The sequence below is a fragment of the Pristis pectinata genome, chromosome 22, assembly GCF_009764475.1.
Source record: "Pristis pectinata isolate sPriPec2 chromosome 22, sPriPec2.1.pri, whole genome shotgun sequence".
NCBI classification, from domain to species: Eukaryota; Metazoa; Chordata; class Chondrichthyes; order Rhinopristiformes; family Pristidae; genus Pristis; species Pristis pectinata.
This window is the reverse complement of record NC_067426.1, coordinates 16,356,636-16,374,976: the sequence shown is the minus strand read 5'-3', so window position 1 is coordinate 16,374,976 and position 18,341 is coordinate 16,356,636. Positions and strand designations below refer to the sequence as shown.

Here is an 18,341-nt window from a genome sequence, read left to right as displayed (position 1 = left end):
CTTTGATAATCTATGAAATTGAATCTTTGACCTTGAATAATCAGAAGAGAAAGCTTTGCTTCACTTACAACACATCTCACTTCAGCTTCACATATCTCTATCACCATGATCCTTCCATGCTCCTTTTCATCCGATATTTACTGACAAAGAGAAATCTGACAGCATGAATGATCCATCTGGATCACCATCTTCCTTATCTATTTCATGTGTATGATGCCCTTTTCTATTCTTTCCAATAGGTTTTACCTTGCTTAGTTACTTGAATTTGCCCTGCTCTTGCCTTGCTATGGTCTTGCCTTGCTTTCAAACAAACTGTTGACAAATGTCCCATGATACCACAATAATGACAAACAGACTCTTTGTGTTTGCACTCATTAGCTCAATGATGTGTGCTGTTACAATAATACGTCTCCTCTTCATGTAATTTTTTTCCTTTTCTCTAAGATGCCCAAAGATAACCCCTAACTTGTTAATGCTCTGTGCTTTTTCTGGGCGATAGCACAAATCATGTGCCTGCTTTATCACTGAACAATGCCAAACACTTGCTTGAAGCTTATTTTTTTATGTGTATTTTCCTTTGAGTACACAATCATGGATTCCACAAACTACAATGTCCAGCAAGAACCCTTCAAACATGTATCATATGTGCAATGTTCAGCAGTCTGCCTCTAATATCCCACATAATCCACAGCAATTTCATCTGGCTGCTGATGAAGGCTGTTAAACTTGCTTCTGTTGAGCCATCTTCAGGCAGTGGGCATTCATGGTGTTCAGCTAATTTACCTAACTCTTCAAATTTGCTATCATCTGGTTTGGCCAGAGCCAGCAAGACTCTTAATCAACCTATATATCTTAACATTACAGCTGAAAACATAGTGGATTTTTTTCTGTTCTGCAAGGAACTTGCAGCAGAAAATGTTCCACCTTTCCACATAGTCAATGGACAATTGAACTATTGAAATAACCTAAAATATCAATTGTGATCATCTTGGCACTGATACAAGCACAAAAGTTATAATTTTTTTGACTATATAGAGGTTAAATGTTATTGGAAGCTGGTGGCAAACTGAAGCTGAGGCCAAAATCAGATCATCCATGGTCTTAGTGAATGGCAGAGGAGGCTCAGTTGGCTGAATGACCTACTCTTGCTCTTATTTCTTATGTTCTTATGATAAGTTCCCTGCTATCATAACATCTTTGTGCTGGGAATGACTGGTCAGTAAAGAATTCCATTTTATGCCCTTCCACTTCACCAACACCTTGGTTCCAATTGACTTCAATTTTATTAACATTCCTTGATGTCGTAGTTATATATGAGTAGTTGAACATCACAGGATGATGTTGTATTTAAACTCATTCCTTATCTTACAGAAATCCAGTCCTGTTTTTCATTGTACTCTCTGCGGTTAGATTTCCTATCTTTGGTGTCATAACCTGACTGTGCTAATGCAAACTAAGCCTCTCAGAAAATTTTCAACCATTGCATAGCTGCTTGTTTTTTGGAGCCTTATTGTCCTGAAGCCTTTCAGCACATGAATTGATCAATTTGTCGAAATGGATCAGGTAAATGTCATTGTTAAATTAAGCAAGCTCACCTGAGCAATCACCCAATGCTGATCCTGCAGTGCGCTCTTGTTATTTTTGCAGTTTGTTAAGGCCACCAGTTGGTTCAGTCTGCTAATTGTTTATTAGGCCTCACAAAGTAATGAAGTTTGAAGATCAAAAAAAACAGCAGATGTTGGAAATCTGCAATAAAAACAGAAATGCTAGAAGCACTCAGCAGGTCAGATAGCATTTGTCGAAAGAGAAATAGTTAACGTTTCAGGTCCTAGACTCTTTGTCAGTTTCTTAAAAGTATTGGTAAAGGGCTTGCAAGAGGAAACTAAAACTTCAGTAAAGGAACAGGCAAACACTAGTTGCAAACAGGTTAATATATTAAATAGTGAGAATGACATTGTGTGTGAATATGATGGAAACTAATAATGAGTGTCAGCATGCAAGTTAGTGTTTATCAATTCATGAGAGGTTGATAACAGTGTTGATGGTGTCAGTGAGACTTACCATTCGAGTTTGCTTAAGTTTGTGTGAGTAGGCGGATGTTAGTATGTTCAAGTTTTGTGGGTGCATGTTTATGAGAGTACGTAAGTAGAATTGTGTTGCTTTGTGTATATTAGAAAAGGACTTTGGACTGTGTTAGTTTGTGAACAATTGGATTGTTTGTTGGTGTGCTTTACAGAGCAGGAGATTCAAATTGGAAATTTAATGGCAGCATTTCATTCTGTTAAGAGTGGCTTAAGAAATATGTGTTATATTGATGAGATTAAGAAAAGTTTACAGTTAGTCTACAAATAAAATCAATTTACCTGCTTAACAATTAATAAACTTTTCTATTTCTATTGGTTATTCTATTAATAAACTATTCTAAAGTTTACAATTAACAAACTTTTCTGTAGTCAGCATGAATGTTTATCAACCTTCTGAAGGATGAAAAATTACAAAATGGTGTCTGATATTGCTGTAAATTGGAACACTAGGTGACAGTTGTCTTTAACACTTCAGCTTTAGGGTAGCTAAGGAACTCTGGTTCGTGGAGGATGTAAGGTGGCCTAACAGTTTTTTATGTCTAACACAAAACAACAAATTTCACGACATACGTCAGTGATAATAAACCTGATTCTGAGCTCCAAGAGTGGTGATAGCTTTATTGGAACTGATCATCAATCTGACCAGAAGACTACTTTAAATTTAAAATTCAAAGGAAATTGATCAGTGTTTAAGAAGTAGTAAAGCTGATTTTAGTCTCAGAAATGAGGCAATCCATAATGGCAAAACTGTGGGCCTTCCTTTCATATTATGGGGAGATGCAGGTACCCATATGCTGCCATCCTGATTGGGCCTTTGAATTTTGCTCAACTCTGATGCCGACTGAGGCACATGGGTAAAGTGAACCGAGGGGTGGCAAATGGAGTTGGGTTGGCAATAGGTATAAGAGTGGGTCACTGCAGCACTTCCTGGCTCCAAACATCACAAGATCACAATACAAGGGAGCAGAAGCAGGCCATTCGGCCCATCGAGTCTGCTCCAAGGGAAAGGGAAAAAAGAAATAAGAAATGGGGGAGGGAAAAAAAACCTATTCTAATCCCAATTTCCGGCCTTATCCCCATATCCCTTGATATCCTGACTATTTAGTTATCTATCTATCTCCTCCTTGAACGCCCCCACTGATCTGGCCTCCACTGCTGTACGTGGCAAGGAGTTCCACAAATTCACCACCCTCTGGCTAAAGAAATTTCTCCTCATCTCTGTTTTGAAACTGTACCCTCCAATTCTAAGATTGTGCCGTCTGGTCCTGGACTCACCCACCAAGGGAAACAGCCTAGCCACATCTACTCTGTCCTTTCCTATCAACATTTTAAATGTCGCTATGAGGTCCCCTCTCATTCTTCTGTACTCCAGTGAGTACAGTCCAAGAGCTGACGAACGCTCATCATACGTAAGCCCTTTCATTCCTGGAATCATTCTCATAAATCTCCTCTGAACCCTCTCCAACGTCAGCACATCCTTCCTAAGATGTGGGGCCCAAAACTGCGCACAATATTCCAAATGAGGCCTCACTAGTGCCCCGTAAACATAGGGTAGTACAGTAACACAGCTGCTGTTGCCGTGTAGCTCCCGTGACCTGGGATCCATCCTGACCTCAGGTGCTGTCGGCATGGAGTTTGCACATTCACACTGTGTCCATGAAGGATTCCTTCAGATGCTCTGTTTTCCTCTTACATATCAAAGACTGACAACTGCAAATTGCCCTTAGTGCTGGTACTAGGCTGGTAGGAGAATCACGGGGGAGTTGGTAAATGTATGATAATAGGTGATAATAGGTAATCATAGGTTAAGGGGATAAAAGCTGGAGAACAGGACTAATGGGAATATATTGGTAGATGTAAAAATCCAGTCTTTGCATATTTGTCTTTGCTGTCTCTGGTTAGACTGTAGCATCAAACATAAACAGAGGAAAGAGAAACAGGAGTAGCTATTTGGCCCCTCAGAGCTATTCTGCCATTTAATAAGACCATAGCTGATCTTTTACCTCAGTGCCACTTCATATCACTTGAATTCCATAATATCTAAAAATCTGTCAGTCTGTGCCTTGATCTCAGTGAATCCAATCCCAATTGGAGAGAGAATTCCAAGGATTCCTCATTCTTCGAGTGAAGAAATTTTGTCTTCTGAATTGTTGAACTCAAAGTTGAGTTAAAAAGGTTGTATTGTGCTCAGCAAAAAAGTGATGTGGCCACCAAACACATTCTCCCTTTCCCCTTTTGAGCATACCAAAGCAGTACCCTCATTACCCACTCCCCTTCCCAAAGCACTATCCCGCACAAAGCAGGAGATGCAAGAACTGCTCTTTTACCTCCTCTTTTCTAGTATCAAGGGTGCCAAATGCATCTACTGGGTGAGGCAGTATTTTACTTGCACCTCTTTCAGTGAGGTAGAGGAGACTCTGAATGACCAACCTCTTATCTTGAGAATGTGATGCATGGTTCCAGATACCACAGCAAGGTAGAACATTGATTCCTCATCTACCCTTCTTAGGAGATTGTACTTTTCAATGGGATCACCTGTCATTCTTCCTATTCACTCTAGAATAGGCCTAATCTGCTTAAACTCTCCTCAAATGACAAGCCCACCTTCCCAGGAATCGATCTGATGAACCTTCCCTGCATTTCCTCAATCGCAAATAACTGTTATTTGGAATTCCTGCAATAACTCAACTCTGACTATAAAAAAGGTGTTTACCTTTGGTGTATGCCCAGTTGGGGTTTGTCCCACCTTGGTATCTCTTCCTTGGATTCCTGCACTGTTCCAATGAAAGCCAAGGAACTGGACCTCACCTTTTGACTAAGCACATTATGGGCTTCTGAGTTAAGCAGTGAGTTCAAGAATTTTGGATAGAAATTCACCTTTGCATTCACTCCATACCCACTTTTTTGTTCTGTACTTTTCCTCTACTGTTTTTGTAGTATTATCCCTTTCATTGTTTAATCTCTCCCTATCAAAGGACATTTTTATTTTTTCCTTCCCTCCTCCTAACATTTTATCTTTAGCTTCTCCCAGTTCTGAGGAAATTAACTCTGTTCCTCTCTCATAAGATGTTGTATGACCTATGTATTTTGCAGCAATTTCTATTTTTTATTTCACGTCTCCATTTTGTAAAGCACAGTAGTAATCAGAGTGGTGAAGATAGATCTGGACTTAGCCAATTGTATACCAGTGCATTTAAATTTGTAACTCTTAAAGAGTGAGCAGATAGATTTAAGGGTTTGTTTAAACAATCAACGACGACAAAGATATTATGATGGGTGAGAAGTCGGAAGTGCCAGATGTGGAAATTTCAGTGTGTGGTTGTATGCAACTGGAGGAAGAGATTTTTGTTTAAGTAGGAGTCCCACTTTAGAGTGGACAGACGTGTTATATAACCCATCACTTAATATGCATGTGGCAACCTCATTGTAGAGGAGACTCTGAATACTAAATTGAAAGAGGTGCAAGTAAAATACTGTCTCACCCAGTAGATGCATTTGGCACCCTTGAGGGAAGGAGGTGAGGAATAGATAGGCAGGTCATGAGGGCAGGAGAAGGGGAAAGAGGAGGGGCAAGAGGGCCTCAGGTATGAGGGAAAACAAAGAAAAAAACGGAGGGGAGAAGAGGAGAGGCGTTACCGGAAGTTAGAGAAATGGATGTTGAGGCCGTCAGGTTGGAGACTACCAAGGCAAAATATGAGGTGTTGTTCCTCCAACCTGTGTCTGGCCTCAGCATGGCAGTAGAGGAGGCCATGGATAGACATGTTGGTATGGGAGTGGGATGTGGAATTCAAGTGGATGGCCACCGGGAGATCTTTGCTTTTGTGGCCGACGGAACAATGGTGCTTGACAAAGCAGCCACCCAATCTGCGTCGGGTCTTACCGATGTAGAGAGCCACCCAATCTGCATCGGGTCTCACCCATGTAGAAGAGGCCACACTGGGAACAGCGGATGCAATAAATGAGTCAGAGAGCACTTTGGCTCTAGTGACCATAATTTGATTAGTTTTAAGATAGTGATGGAAAAGGACAGGACAGGCCCACAGGTTAGGGTCCTAAACTGGAGCAGGGCTAATTTTGGGGGAACTAGGCAGGATCTAACAGAGGTCAATTGGGTGAGCCTGTTTAAAGGGAAAGGAATGAATGGCAAGTGGGAGGCTTTTAAGTGTGATATCAAGAGTCCAGAAGCAGCATGTTCTTGTTAGGGTGAAGGGTAAACCAGGCAGGTTTAGGGAACTTTGGCTGACGAGAAACATGAGGATCTGGTCAAGAAAAAGAAAGAAGCATACATTGTGTCTGGGAGGTTGGGGATGAATGAATCCCTTGATGACCATAAAAAGATTAAGAATACTCTTGAGAAGGAAATCAGGAGGGCAAAGAGAGGGTATGAGGTGGATCTGGCAGGTAAGTTTAAGGAACAAATGTTTCTCCTTGGTGTTTACTGACGAGAAAATTATGGTTGCTCAAGAGATAAGGAAAACTAGTGGAGATGTTTTGGAGAACATTCATATTACCAGGGAGGAGGTATTTGCAGCCTACAGCACATTAAGGTGGATAAATCCCCAGGGCCTGACCAAGTGCCTCCTAGGAGTTTGTGGGAGGCTAGAGGAGAAATCACATAGGCCCTTCCGGAGATTTTTGCTTCATCATTAGCCATTGGTGAAGTTCCCGAAGACTGGAAAGTGGCTAATGTTGCTCCGTTGTCTAAGAAAGGTAGCAAGGGCATGCCAGGGAACAACAGGCTGGTCAGCCTGATGTCAATAGTGGGGAAGTTACTGGAGGGAATTGTGAGGGACAGGATCTACCAGCATTTGGATAGAGTCTGATTAGGAGGAGTAGCATGGCATTGTGCATGAAAAATCGTGCTTGACAAAGCTAACGAAAAAGGTAGATGAGGGTAGGGCAGTGGATGTTGTCTATTTGGACTTTAGCAAGGCCTTCGACAAGGTCGCGCTGGTCTGGAAGGTTGGGTCCCATGGAATCCAGGGAAAGCTAGTTAGGTGGATTCAAAATTGGCTCAGATGTAGGAAGCAGAGGGTGGTGGTTGAAAGTTGTTTCTCAGAATGGAAGCTGGTGACTAATAGTGTGCCGCAGGGGTCGGTGTTGGGACCCTTGTTATTCGTTATTTATATAAATGATTTGGATGCGAATGCACAAGGCCTGGAGAACCTTTTAGAGATTTTTGAAGAGATAACCAAAAAGGTAGATGAGGGTAGGGCAGTGGATGTTGTCTATTTGGACTTTAGCAAGGCCTTTGACAAGGTTGAAGTTTGTGGATGACACAAAATTAGGAGGTGTTGTTGATAGTGAAGAAGGTCATCGTAGATTACAAGGGGATCTTGAACAGTTAGGGAAGTGGGCCGAGGAGTGGCAAATGGAATTCAATACAGATAAGTGTAAGGTGATGCATTTCGGAAAGTTAAACCAGCGTAGGACTTATACTATGAATGATAGGATACTAGAGTGTGTAATGGAACAGAGGGACCAAGGAATACAAATGCATAGTTCATTGAAAGTGGTGTCACAGGTAGACAGGGTGGTGAAAAAGGCATTTAGCACACTGGCCTTCATCAGTCAGGGCACTGAGTATAGGAGTTTGGACATGATGTTGCAGTTGTATAAGTTGTTGGTGAGGCTGCACTTGGAGTACTAAGTACAGTTTTGGTCACCCTGTTACAGGGAGGATGTGGTTAAACTGAAAAGAGTGCAGAAAAGATTTATGAGGATGTTGCCGGGACTAGAAGGCTTGGGTTATAGGAAGAGGTTGGCCAGGCTAGGTCTTTATTCTTTGGAGCATCAGAGAATGAGGGGTGATCTTATGGAGGTTTTTAAAATCATGAGGGGCATGGATAAGGTGGATGGTAGCAGTATTTTACCCAGGGTAGAGGAGTCCAAAACTAGGGGGCATAGAGTGAGGGTGAGAGGGGAAAGATTTAAAAGGGACTTGTGGGGCAACATTTTCACGCAGAGGGTGGTGAGTATTTGAGACGAGCTGCCAGACGAACTGGTTGAGGCAGGTACAATAGCATCATTTAAGATAGGTACATGCAGGGGCAGGCATAGAGGGATATGGGCCAAATGCAGGAAATTGGGACTAGATGGGTGGGCACCATGGTCAGCATGGACTTGTTGGGCTGAAGGGCCTATATCCGTGCTGTATTGCTCAATGACTCTACGATAGTGTCTTAGGCCCAACCATCTTCAGCTGGTTCACCAATGATTTTCCTTCCATCGTAAGGTCAGAAGTGAAAGTGTAAGTGGCAAAGTAACATTTCTGCCAGGCATTGACCACCTCTATTTGAGGGAATATAATCATCCGCCCTTGAGGTTCAATTAACAGAGTCCTCACAACCAATATTCTGGTCACCATTAACCAGAAAATTGAACTGTACTGGCGATATAAATATCCTAGCTACAAGAGCAAGTCAGGAGCTGGGTATCCTGCAGTGAGTAAATCACCTTCTCGTACTCCATAGCCTTTCCATCATGTATAAGGCATAAGTCAGTGGTGTTATTGAATACTCTCCACCTATCTAATTGACTGCAGCTTCAACAATACTTAAGGTACTCAACACCATCCAAGACAAAGTAGTCTTCCAGTACCCCATCCACCACACTGAACATTCATTTCCTTTGCCACCTGCACATTGTGGCTACAATATGTGCCATTAACAAAAAGCACTGCAGTTAGCACAGTTACGTTAATTCCCAAACACGTGACCTCCACAACCAAAAATGCCAAGGGCAGGCAGCAGATACATGGGAACAGGTTACATGCCCTTGGAAATATATCACAGTCTTCTCTGTTACTGAGTCTAAATCCTGGAAATCCCTACTCAACTGAATTGTGGGTTGTGGGAATATCTCCACTAGAAGACCACCTTTATTAAGAAAGTGGATCACCACCGCCTACCACCACCTTCAGCGTGGGTGGTAAGTGCTGTCAACATAGGCATCCCAGAATATGAATAAATAAGGAAAAAATCCTTAATTCCCCCATTTCTCTTCACCGTAAAATTTGCTTTCCGTCTACTTTTATCTAGTTCTGATGAAAGGTCACCAATTAGAAACATTAACTTTGTGTCTCTGTTACCTCCGTACTCCCTTCCCTGAACTAGATATTGCTTGACAGGCATACTTCAAGCATTTTTCTACCACTTTTTTAATTCTTGTGAATCTACCACTACCATATGATCAGATTGGAGGGGATTAAAAAAAAGCACCTAAGATCCTTATTCTTTCAATCAACCTTCTCTTTATTGAGGTGCTTTTCCTCAGGCTTGCATTGGTCCTTGATATAACAGTGCAAAAGACCATAGACAGTTAGGTCGGAGTGAGTATGGGATGGAGAATTAGTGGCAGGCAACTAAAAGCTCAGAGTTCCCCCACAGACTAAATATAGGTGCTCTGCAAAACAGTCAACCAATCAGTGTCTGGTTTCTCCAATGTGGAGGAACCCACATTGTGTACTCTGAATGCAAAACACTAGATTGGAAGAAGTGCAAGTGAATCATTTCTTCACCTGGAATGACTGCTTGGGTGCCAGGATGGTGGAAGTGAAAAGACAGGTGTTGCATTTCACTGCAGTTGCATGATAAATTGCCATAAGATAGGGTGTGATGGTGGGGGAAAAAAAGTTGACCAGGGATTCATAAAGGAAGCAGTCCCATTGAAATGCTGAAAGGGTTCATGGGGGAGGGAGGGTGGGGTTGTGGAAAGATGTGCGTGCTGGTGGAACCTTGTTGGAGCTGGTGCAACTTGCAAAGAATGATCTACTGAAAGTGAAGGTTGGTGTGGTGGGGAACAGGGGAATTCTATCCATATTTTCTCCAGGAGGAGATGGGGTGAGAGAAAAGGTGTAGGAAATAGATGAAATGCAGTTGAGTGTTTTTTCTACTATGGTAGAGGAGAGGCTATGGTTAAAGAAGATCTACGTTAAAAATTGGCGTTCCTCAGTCATGAAAGATTTCATCTGTGACAATGCTCAATACCGCTTTCCTTCCTCAACAAACCCCACTTTTCTCCTTTCATGCTGCAGCATTGAAAGTCATCTCTGTTCTCAATCTGTGATCACTGGGATGTGAATTATTTGTGCAAAGTTAGTGCATTTTACAAATGGACATACTGGTTGCAGTTGAGAAGGAATTTGGAACCATTGCCAACAGCATCACATGAAGTCCAGTCAACATCCATACCAGGGGAATATCCTGACCTGATCGCTGAGGTTCTTTGATTTTCTGTTGCAGTAATGCCTCTGCGGATGCTGAAGTAATTTCCTTTGTTGTTAATGTGGTAATTTTAAGATATTGATCTTAGTGACTGTTATGGTTCTTGGACTCCAAGCTTGTTTTTATTCAAGTGGGCTGTTGTGTAAAATTGTTTCCAAATACAAGTTGACGTGTTGGTAAACTGCACTAAAACAATTTTGTTGCTAAATCACTCTTATGTCAGGACTGCAGCAACAATAGCAGAAAATACTAAAGTAACAGCAATGGCAAAGCATTTCTCATTTAATGTTAGAGATTCAGGAATGCATTCATTTACACACTGGGTTGCATAGTACCTGTTTTTTAGACACTGAATAATTCAATTTCTATTTTACATGGAGTAGTTTGCAAAGGAAATCTTTTCTGGATGAAATTACTGGATGAAATTGTGGGTGTTGTTGAAAGTGAGGAGGATATTTGTAGGCTACAACATGATATTGCTTAGTTGGTAAGATAGAGCAATTGCTCATGGATTTTAATCCTAATAAGTGTGATGTGATGCACTTTGGGAGGACTAATAAGGGTGGAGCATACAAAATGAATGAAAGGGCCTAAGGGAATATTGAGCAACAGAGGGATTTTGGTGTACAAGTCCAAGGATCCCTGAAGGTGGCAGCACAGGTAGATAAGGCGGTGAAGAAAGCAGACAGGATACTTGCCTCATTAGCTGGGGTGTAGAATATATGAGTAGGAACTTTAGCGGACAACTTTATAAAACATTGGTTAGGCCCCAAATGGAGTAATGTGTACAGTTTTGGTCGGCACACTACAGAAAGGATGTGATTGCACAGGAGAAGGTGCAGAAGAGGTTCACTAGGATGCTGCAGTTCAGTTCTGGGAAGAGACTGGATGAACTGGGTATGTTTTAATTGGAGCAAAGGAGGTTGAGTGGGTTTGTGATAGATGATAGATGTGATTCTATCCAAATTGCACACAACAATTTTGTGCACTGTTCATATCATCATACCTTACGTTTCCCCAGCATCAAACATGATGTCATTATTTGGATGTTGAGCATCTCCACAGATACCAACATAAATTAGAGTACAAAATTCCGTACCACAATTGTTGTGGAGCAGTCTCAGTGGAATTATAAATGCTAGATTGTTGCTTTTCTCATTAGATAAAGGAACATACTGCTGATGTTGGGAGTTATCAGCAGTGGCAGCAGGCTGCTCAAACTAAGTATGCACTGCAATTAACAGGGAGTGCTTATAGCAGCTTTCAGCTGTTGTGATGCTCATTCAATAGACGCCACAGTGTTGACACTGCTGGCAGCATTCCATTTCTGGTAATGTTGTTATGGCCATAACTGCAATGTCATCAAGTTATCATCACCATCATCTCAACTCTTTGCAAGGACCCTGTGGTGAGAGGCAAAAGCGTCAGCGAAGAGCAGCTCCCAGAGAATTTGCAGAGACTCCACATCCTAATTAGACCTCTCTGATGAACAATGTATTTTCAGGTTCAGGTTTTCCCAAGGTTGTCATCAGTGATAAATGTGATGTTTTGCAAAAAGACTTTTGGCCGCATTCTTGTTCCTGGACTGTATTCCCAATATGAGAGTCAGGACATGTTCAGTATCAAACTCTTTCCCACAGGATCTTCCAAGCAATAGCAGCAGTTCTCTGCCATGTCTCTGAATTTGTTGTTTACCATTGCACCCAAGCTCTATATCTGAGGAAAAAAATCATCTACTCTGATTTTAATGGGAAACATGTGGCATCTCAGGTAATACAATTGGCCAGTATTGCTGGTTTACTATGAGTGCAGGCAGCCACTGACTATATTCATGCACTAGAATCCCCTAAATAACCTGGACCTTTTAATGAAGAGAAAGGGTTTCTACTTCCTCAATTTGTTACCAATCATAAGAAGAATTTCCTCATGGTGAATGTCGTTTTCCCAGGAAGCGTACATGTCTCTGATGCCAATTAAATGCAGCACACGATAAAACACACCAGACAATGACTTTGCCTAACAACTGTACTTTATTCATTGCAATTAGTTCAAACAACTCAAAGATTCACAATGTAGTTTCAAACAAGACTCATTAGCTCTTTAGTTTCACAACTCTTTTAGTTACACAACTCTTTTGTTTACTTTCACAACTTACAAAACTCACTGCCGGTATTCAGATATTGCCCACACTTAATGAACCTGGCCGTGGCTTGATCTTGGCAAGTTCTTCTCCGACTCACAGTCGTCTTCTTCAGTGGTTGGTCTCCAGGGTCATTGCTGCTGATCATCTCCTAAGGCACATGTTTTATACATTTGTCTGCATACCTTCCAAACATTGCTTAGTTCTTTATTGCCATTTGTACAGCTGTAATTCCGGTCCTTATCCACATGAGTAAATGTTTCTTTAACTACTTAAAATTCCTGCTGGTGCCACCCCCCAATTACTTCAAGCACTTGGTGCCTTAATTATCAAAGTGTTTGTTTGAGCTTCTGTAATATATCAAATCATACTTTCCAAAAGATGTCATTCCCAAATCATTACCATTTGTTTGTTCTGTCCTCCGGGTAGCTCACAGTGGAATGATTTACAATAGCATAGTTCACAGGGCTGTAAAGCTATATCAGCTATGTTCTCAATTGATATTGACCAGATGTTGATTACATGACCTTCCTTCATTGTGTTTCTTTGTTCTGTGGTTCACAGTATCTCTTCCTAGCCAGAAGAGTGTCCTCCCAGAGCTTGATGGGATACTTGATGTTGTTCTGGCTGCATCAATTCCTTCATCCTGAGGGAGTATGTACAGCAGGAAGTTTTCTGTGGCCTGCACTAAACAGATAGATGCATCCTGGAAGACAAGTTGCATCTACTTCCCTGGCTGCTCACACCAATGTGCTCTCCAACCACAGCAGCTGAGTGCAAACATGGGATCCACACAAGTACTAGAATGAGACTGGAAAAGACTGTGTGCCTGCTTAAGATGAGACATTGTGGCCTGCATCAGTCTGTGGGTGTTTTGCAGTGCATGCCAAGGAAAAGTGGAGACTTCGTTATTATTTGCTGTGTGCTGCACAGTATTGCCAATCAAAAGCAGCAGTTGATGACAGAGAAAAGCAAGGAGCCATGGAACCAAGGGCTATGAGGTGGATCCTGAAGAGCACAGGAGCAAGAGGTGGTGTCTTTACCTCGCATCCACAGTCCAACCTTTCAGTTGAGCCGAAAGGGTAGGCATTGAAGGATATAAGATACTGCCTAACAGAGAAATAATTTCCATAAGGAGTCCTCAAAATAAAATTCCCAGTGCAAACCAAGTGACCCCCTTCACACTTCAATTCTTAACATCAATGTAGTACGCCAATAATCAGTCAGGAGAGTCCTCTCATCTTGCTGTGCAGGTCCATTTTCACTGAATGTAACACATGAAAGAATAATCCAGCTATTTTAGTGGCTTGTTCTAATACATCTGTATTTCCTAATAAGTGGTACTTGGCATGTGTAAACAGTCATGTGCAGATTACCTTGCCACATGTTCTGAAATCATGAAATATCTCAATTGTGTGCCTCTTCTTACCAGGCTTTTAGTATAGTGGGCCTGGCTGGTCTCCTGGCCCACCTATCCTCTCCCCTTCTCCACCCACCCACCAACCCAGTAAATAGGTCCTTCCTTCCTCCCTTCCTCCCAGCATGCATCTGTTTGATCAGAACTTGAAAATTCCTTTGAGTTAATATGGCAGTTACCTTCCTCCCTCCTGCAAGCTCTGCTCCTCCATGGTAGCCAAAGTCTGTATTGCTGTTGTGTGGCTGCAATGGTGATTTTACCCGGAACTCAGCTGCTGTTTAAAGAGAAAACCACTTCTCTAATGCTGTTTCAAACTGATTTTGTCTAATTTTGCAATTTTTTGCAGGGACCCAATTGGCCATTGTCACTAAATACAGCAATGTTTCAGTTCAGCAAAAAATGGCTGCAATCCAATTTCTAGGCAATTGAGTTCTAGAGAAAGAGTAAACACATTTCTGTCCTTCAACGATGATATAAGCATCCAATTAGGGAACTGATCTTGTCATTTTATGTATCATGTAAATTCCATTATCCAAAAGCAGATCATAAATGATTGAGTAAAATTTCACAATTCTCTGTGTTTATTTACAGTGAGTGATGCCTGGACCAGCACATGAACAAATATTTGGGACCCAAAAGGGTTTTCTGCATCTTTTCTTTTCTAACGAATAGAAGGCATTGTGCTTTTTTGGAATGGATTTTACTTCATTATCTGGCCTGTTAAGTACGGAACTTATCAGAAACATTCTCAGTTAGACTTCAATATGCTGAACTGTATTGCAAGCATCTTGTTCAAATTGTGCAGCTGAAATTTGGTACTTGAATATCTTGAAGAATCACCTGGTATTGGTCATCTTGCCATGGAATTAGACTTCAATATAGAGGAGCTGATTGACTTGAGTTTCCTAACAGAGGAGGAGCAGGATGTGATTGTACAAGTTCTTTACCGGGATAATGAACTCCGTTTGTTGGAGGAACAACGTATCAAGTGAGCAGAAAGAAATTTTATATTCAATCTAAACTTACTGAAGATCTCTCAAACAAACCTAAGTCCACCTCTTCTAGCAATTAACCTACTCAATTGCATTTAATGACTATTTTCCTGTACCTGTTTTAATAATGGCCTTTAACGTATGAAAAAACAAGTTGTGGTCACTTCAGAAAACCCACTCAATTTATTTTAAATTAATTAATTATCTTTAACAACAGAGTTGTTTAAACAGCATAACTTCTGGGATAGTTGACTGCGGTCTTCTTCTTGCACCATATGAGGACATCATACCAAAATAAATTATGACTTATTTAATTCCTACCAGGTTCAAAAGTTTCTAGTGAATTTCAATAAACCAAATGTATTCATGGACCTTGTAAACCCATCACTAAAATACTAAATAATTACTGGGGCTTAGCAATGATGAGGCATCTCCATTGACTAACAACAATTAGATATGCTCTATTATTTGTGCTTCTTGTATTAAATATCCTCATAGCTTTCTCTGTTCCTGAACCAGTGATAAGCAGTACATGCTGCCTGACATTATCTATGAGCCTTTGTTAAGTACACACTGTACCCATTATTAAGTATTCATCACAACTTTTAACCAATTACTAATGCTTTATTGTGACCAATTAGGAAACATGGGCTCTGAACTTTTAACCATTGGTAACTGTAATCAAATACCAAGTAATAGCCATTGTCAATTTCTAAGCAGCATTAGAAATCATTTTAAAAATGGTAACCCGTACAAACTATAAACAAAGTCAATAACTACAAGATAATAACATTAAGCTAAAACCAAATATAAAAGTTTTTAATAATTAAGCAGCAAACTTGAGGCTTTATCTAGTTATAACATTGACCTAATCCTTCTGTGATTTTGTTGAAAAGTCTTTGGTATACATCTTTGGTATCCTGGCCTGATATTCTTTTTATTCCTGATATTCTGTCCTCAGATTTAACTCAAATTCCTTTGCAACCCATCAGCCATCCATATTCCAAGGAATACCAGCCACATTTATCCAATTTGCCTTTATAATTTAACCCTTTTAACTATGATATCATCCCACTGAATCTACCATTACACGCATTCCCATTACATAGTAGTGGCTGCACATTCAACCGCCATTTATGAAATTTGGTTCCACTGACTACACTTGTTTTAAAATAGGTTCCAAAATCCCAATACTGAAGGGAGTTAGTTGATACTATAGAATGGATTGGTAGAACCTCACAGTTCAGGTGTTTAACTCCTCCACATTCTGAAATTTGTTTAGAACTTTTGTATGATCTTAATTGTGAATTTGCTCTTATTGACACTTTAAACACAAAACTATCCATTGGATTTTTCTATTGTGAATTCTGCAGGAAGTTACAACAATCAATTCATGATCCAGAACAGCTAAAAATTGCAACAGGGGATTGGTTCAAGGAAGCCAGAGCAAGGCGACACGCAGACAAACGTTATGGATCGGACATTATCCGGGCCTCCATTCGCAAGAAGAAAAAGACAAAAGGTAATTCTGAAAATTATTGCAGGCTGTTTTGAAAGGAATGGTTAAAGCTAAGTGGACATGTAATGCATTATAAAAGAGAAAAATTGGCAAATTAAATCTTTAGTTTAAAATTGTCACTAAGTGTACAGCAGGAGGTTAGAAGAGATGCCTTTACACCAAAGTTAGTTACATCCTGGAATGCCTTATCACAAGGTTTGATTGAAGGAAGAGACCATTGCAGGTTTTAAGGGAAAATTGCATAAGTATAAACCAGAAGACAATACAAGGAGCAGGCATGGGAGTATTATTTTTGATTTGCTCAATCAAAGAGGTACTCAACATGGTGGTCCTAATTGCCTAATTCTGCTGCAAGTGATAGGTCTATGCTCAACATCATAGGAGAGTCATCTGTACACATGGAATAAAGAACAGAAATGCAGTTATCAAAGATGATTCAATAGTTAGGTTAGGGGTATTTATTAGAGATTCCTGGAATGTTATATTGCCCTCTTTGGTGCCAGGATAAAATATCACTGAGCATGTATAGGGCAGTCTGCAAGGGGAATGGGAACAAGAAGAAGTCAAAGTTTATGTTACAATCCATGAAGAATTGTTGAGGTCCTTCAGGCAGGGTTTCAGGAGTTTGTGTAGAAAGGTTAAAAAGACATCACCTCAAAGGTGGTATTCTCAGTATTATTCCCAAAGTCATACGCTATTTGGTATTAAACCACAAAGATAGTTGAAGAAGTGTGTGGCTGAACAGATGCTATAGGAGGGAGGCTTTCAGTTTCTTAAGGCATTGGGACAAGTTATGAGGAAAGGTTCTCAATCATAGGTTAACAAATACTCTTGGAAGGATTTAAACTCATGTGCCAAGGGGATGGAAACCAGTAAAAGGAGAACAGAACAGCAATGAGATCTGAGGCACAGTGAGATCATGGTGTAATTGAGGGAAGTTGCATGAAGAGGTTAAACATCTATTCTATATAGACTGCTTTAGGAGTCCTCCTTTTGTAATGATTGAAAGCAACAGGACTACGTGAGAGAGCATTAGTGAAAAGTGAAGCCTCGGGATAGTACGACAATACCACAATCAGATATAATTGTTCTGAGTTGCATGAAACTCTGTGCTCTTACCTCCAAGAGTTCATCAATTGTGGTCTATAGCATTTCTTGAAATGGTCTAAAACTAACTACAGTGGGAGTCTTCTGAGGGATATCTCATTGCTGAATGTTTGCGGATTTTATTGGCTTGAAATTATAGCCCTTCAATGTATCTCCAGACCTATTACATTACCAGTCTGATCAACATGTTGTCTTTTACATTACTGATTACTGTCAGCTCTTGTGGCTGCAATGCTGATTAGCCACAATTGATCTTGAGCAGCAGTTCAAAAATGTATTTTATTCTGAGGTCAGAGTTTTTTAAACTGGATGAAACCTCATTCTTATTTGCAAACTTCTTCATGATCTTACTCCATCCTATCTGAATAACATCCTTCAAGACTCCAACATCACTGCACTCCTCCAATTTTGGTATCCTTTGCATCCACAGTTTTCGTAGCTATATTACTGCCTTCAGCTACATGGTTCCTAATCTATGGAATTCCCAGATTAAATTTCTCTCCCTCTTTACCCCTTTCCTTCATAAAGATACTCCTTCAAAATACCATGTTGACCAAGTTTTTTGTTATTCCCTAATATGTCAATTAGTAAACTTGATATCAAATTTTGGCTGAAAAACCTCCACTGAAGTGCTTTGGGAAGTTTTATTATTAAAATTGCTATAATTACAAGTTATTATTGTTGTTGAGCAAAGGTCTCTTATTGTGCAGTATAAATGTTATTTCTTGACTCAATTTATTAGCATGACCACAGTAACTGAAGAAAAAAGAACAGCTGATGATTTCTGTAATTTACAAGGAGTGACCATGATTGTTATTTAGAGTCATAGAGTCATAGAGCATGACAGCACAGAAACA

The 18,341-nt window shown here is 40.4% G+C and overlaps 1 protein-coding gene across 1 annotated transcript in view; it reads left to right on the top strand.

The window, feature by feature from the left end:
* The first annotated feature begins 1,419 nt into the window (after positions 1-1,419).
* Positions 1,420-18,341, top strand: part of LOC127581852 (synaptotagmin-like protein 1) — a 45,869-nt gene continuing 28,947 nt past the window's right edge. The window contains exons 1-3 of the mRNA XM_052036651.1: positions 1,420-1,563; positions 14,458-14,854; positions 16,232-16,380. Coding sequence (XP_051892611.1) covers positions 14,727-14,854; positions 16,232-16,380 — 277 coding nt within the window. The 5' untranslated portion in view covers positions 1,420-1,563; positions 14,458-14,726. The remainder of the gene's footprint in view (positions 1,564-14,457; positions 14,855-16,231; positions 16,381-18,341) is intronic.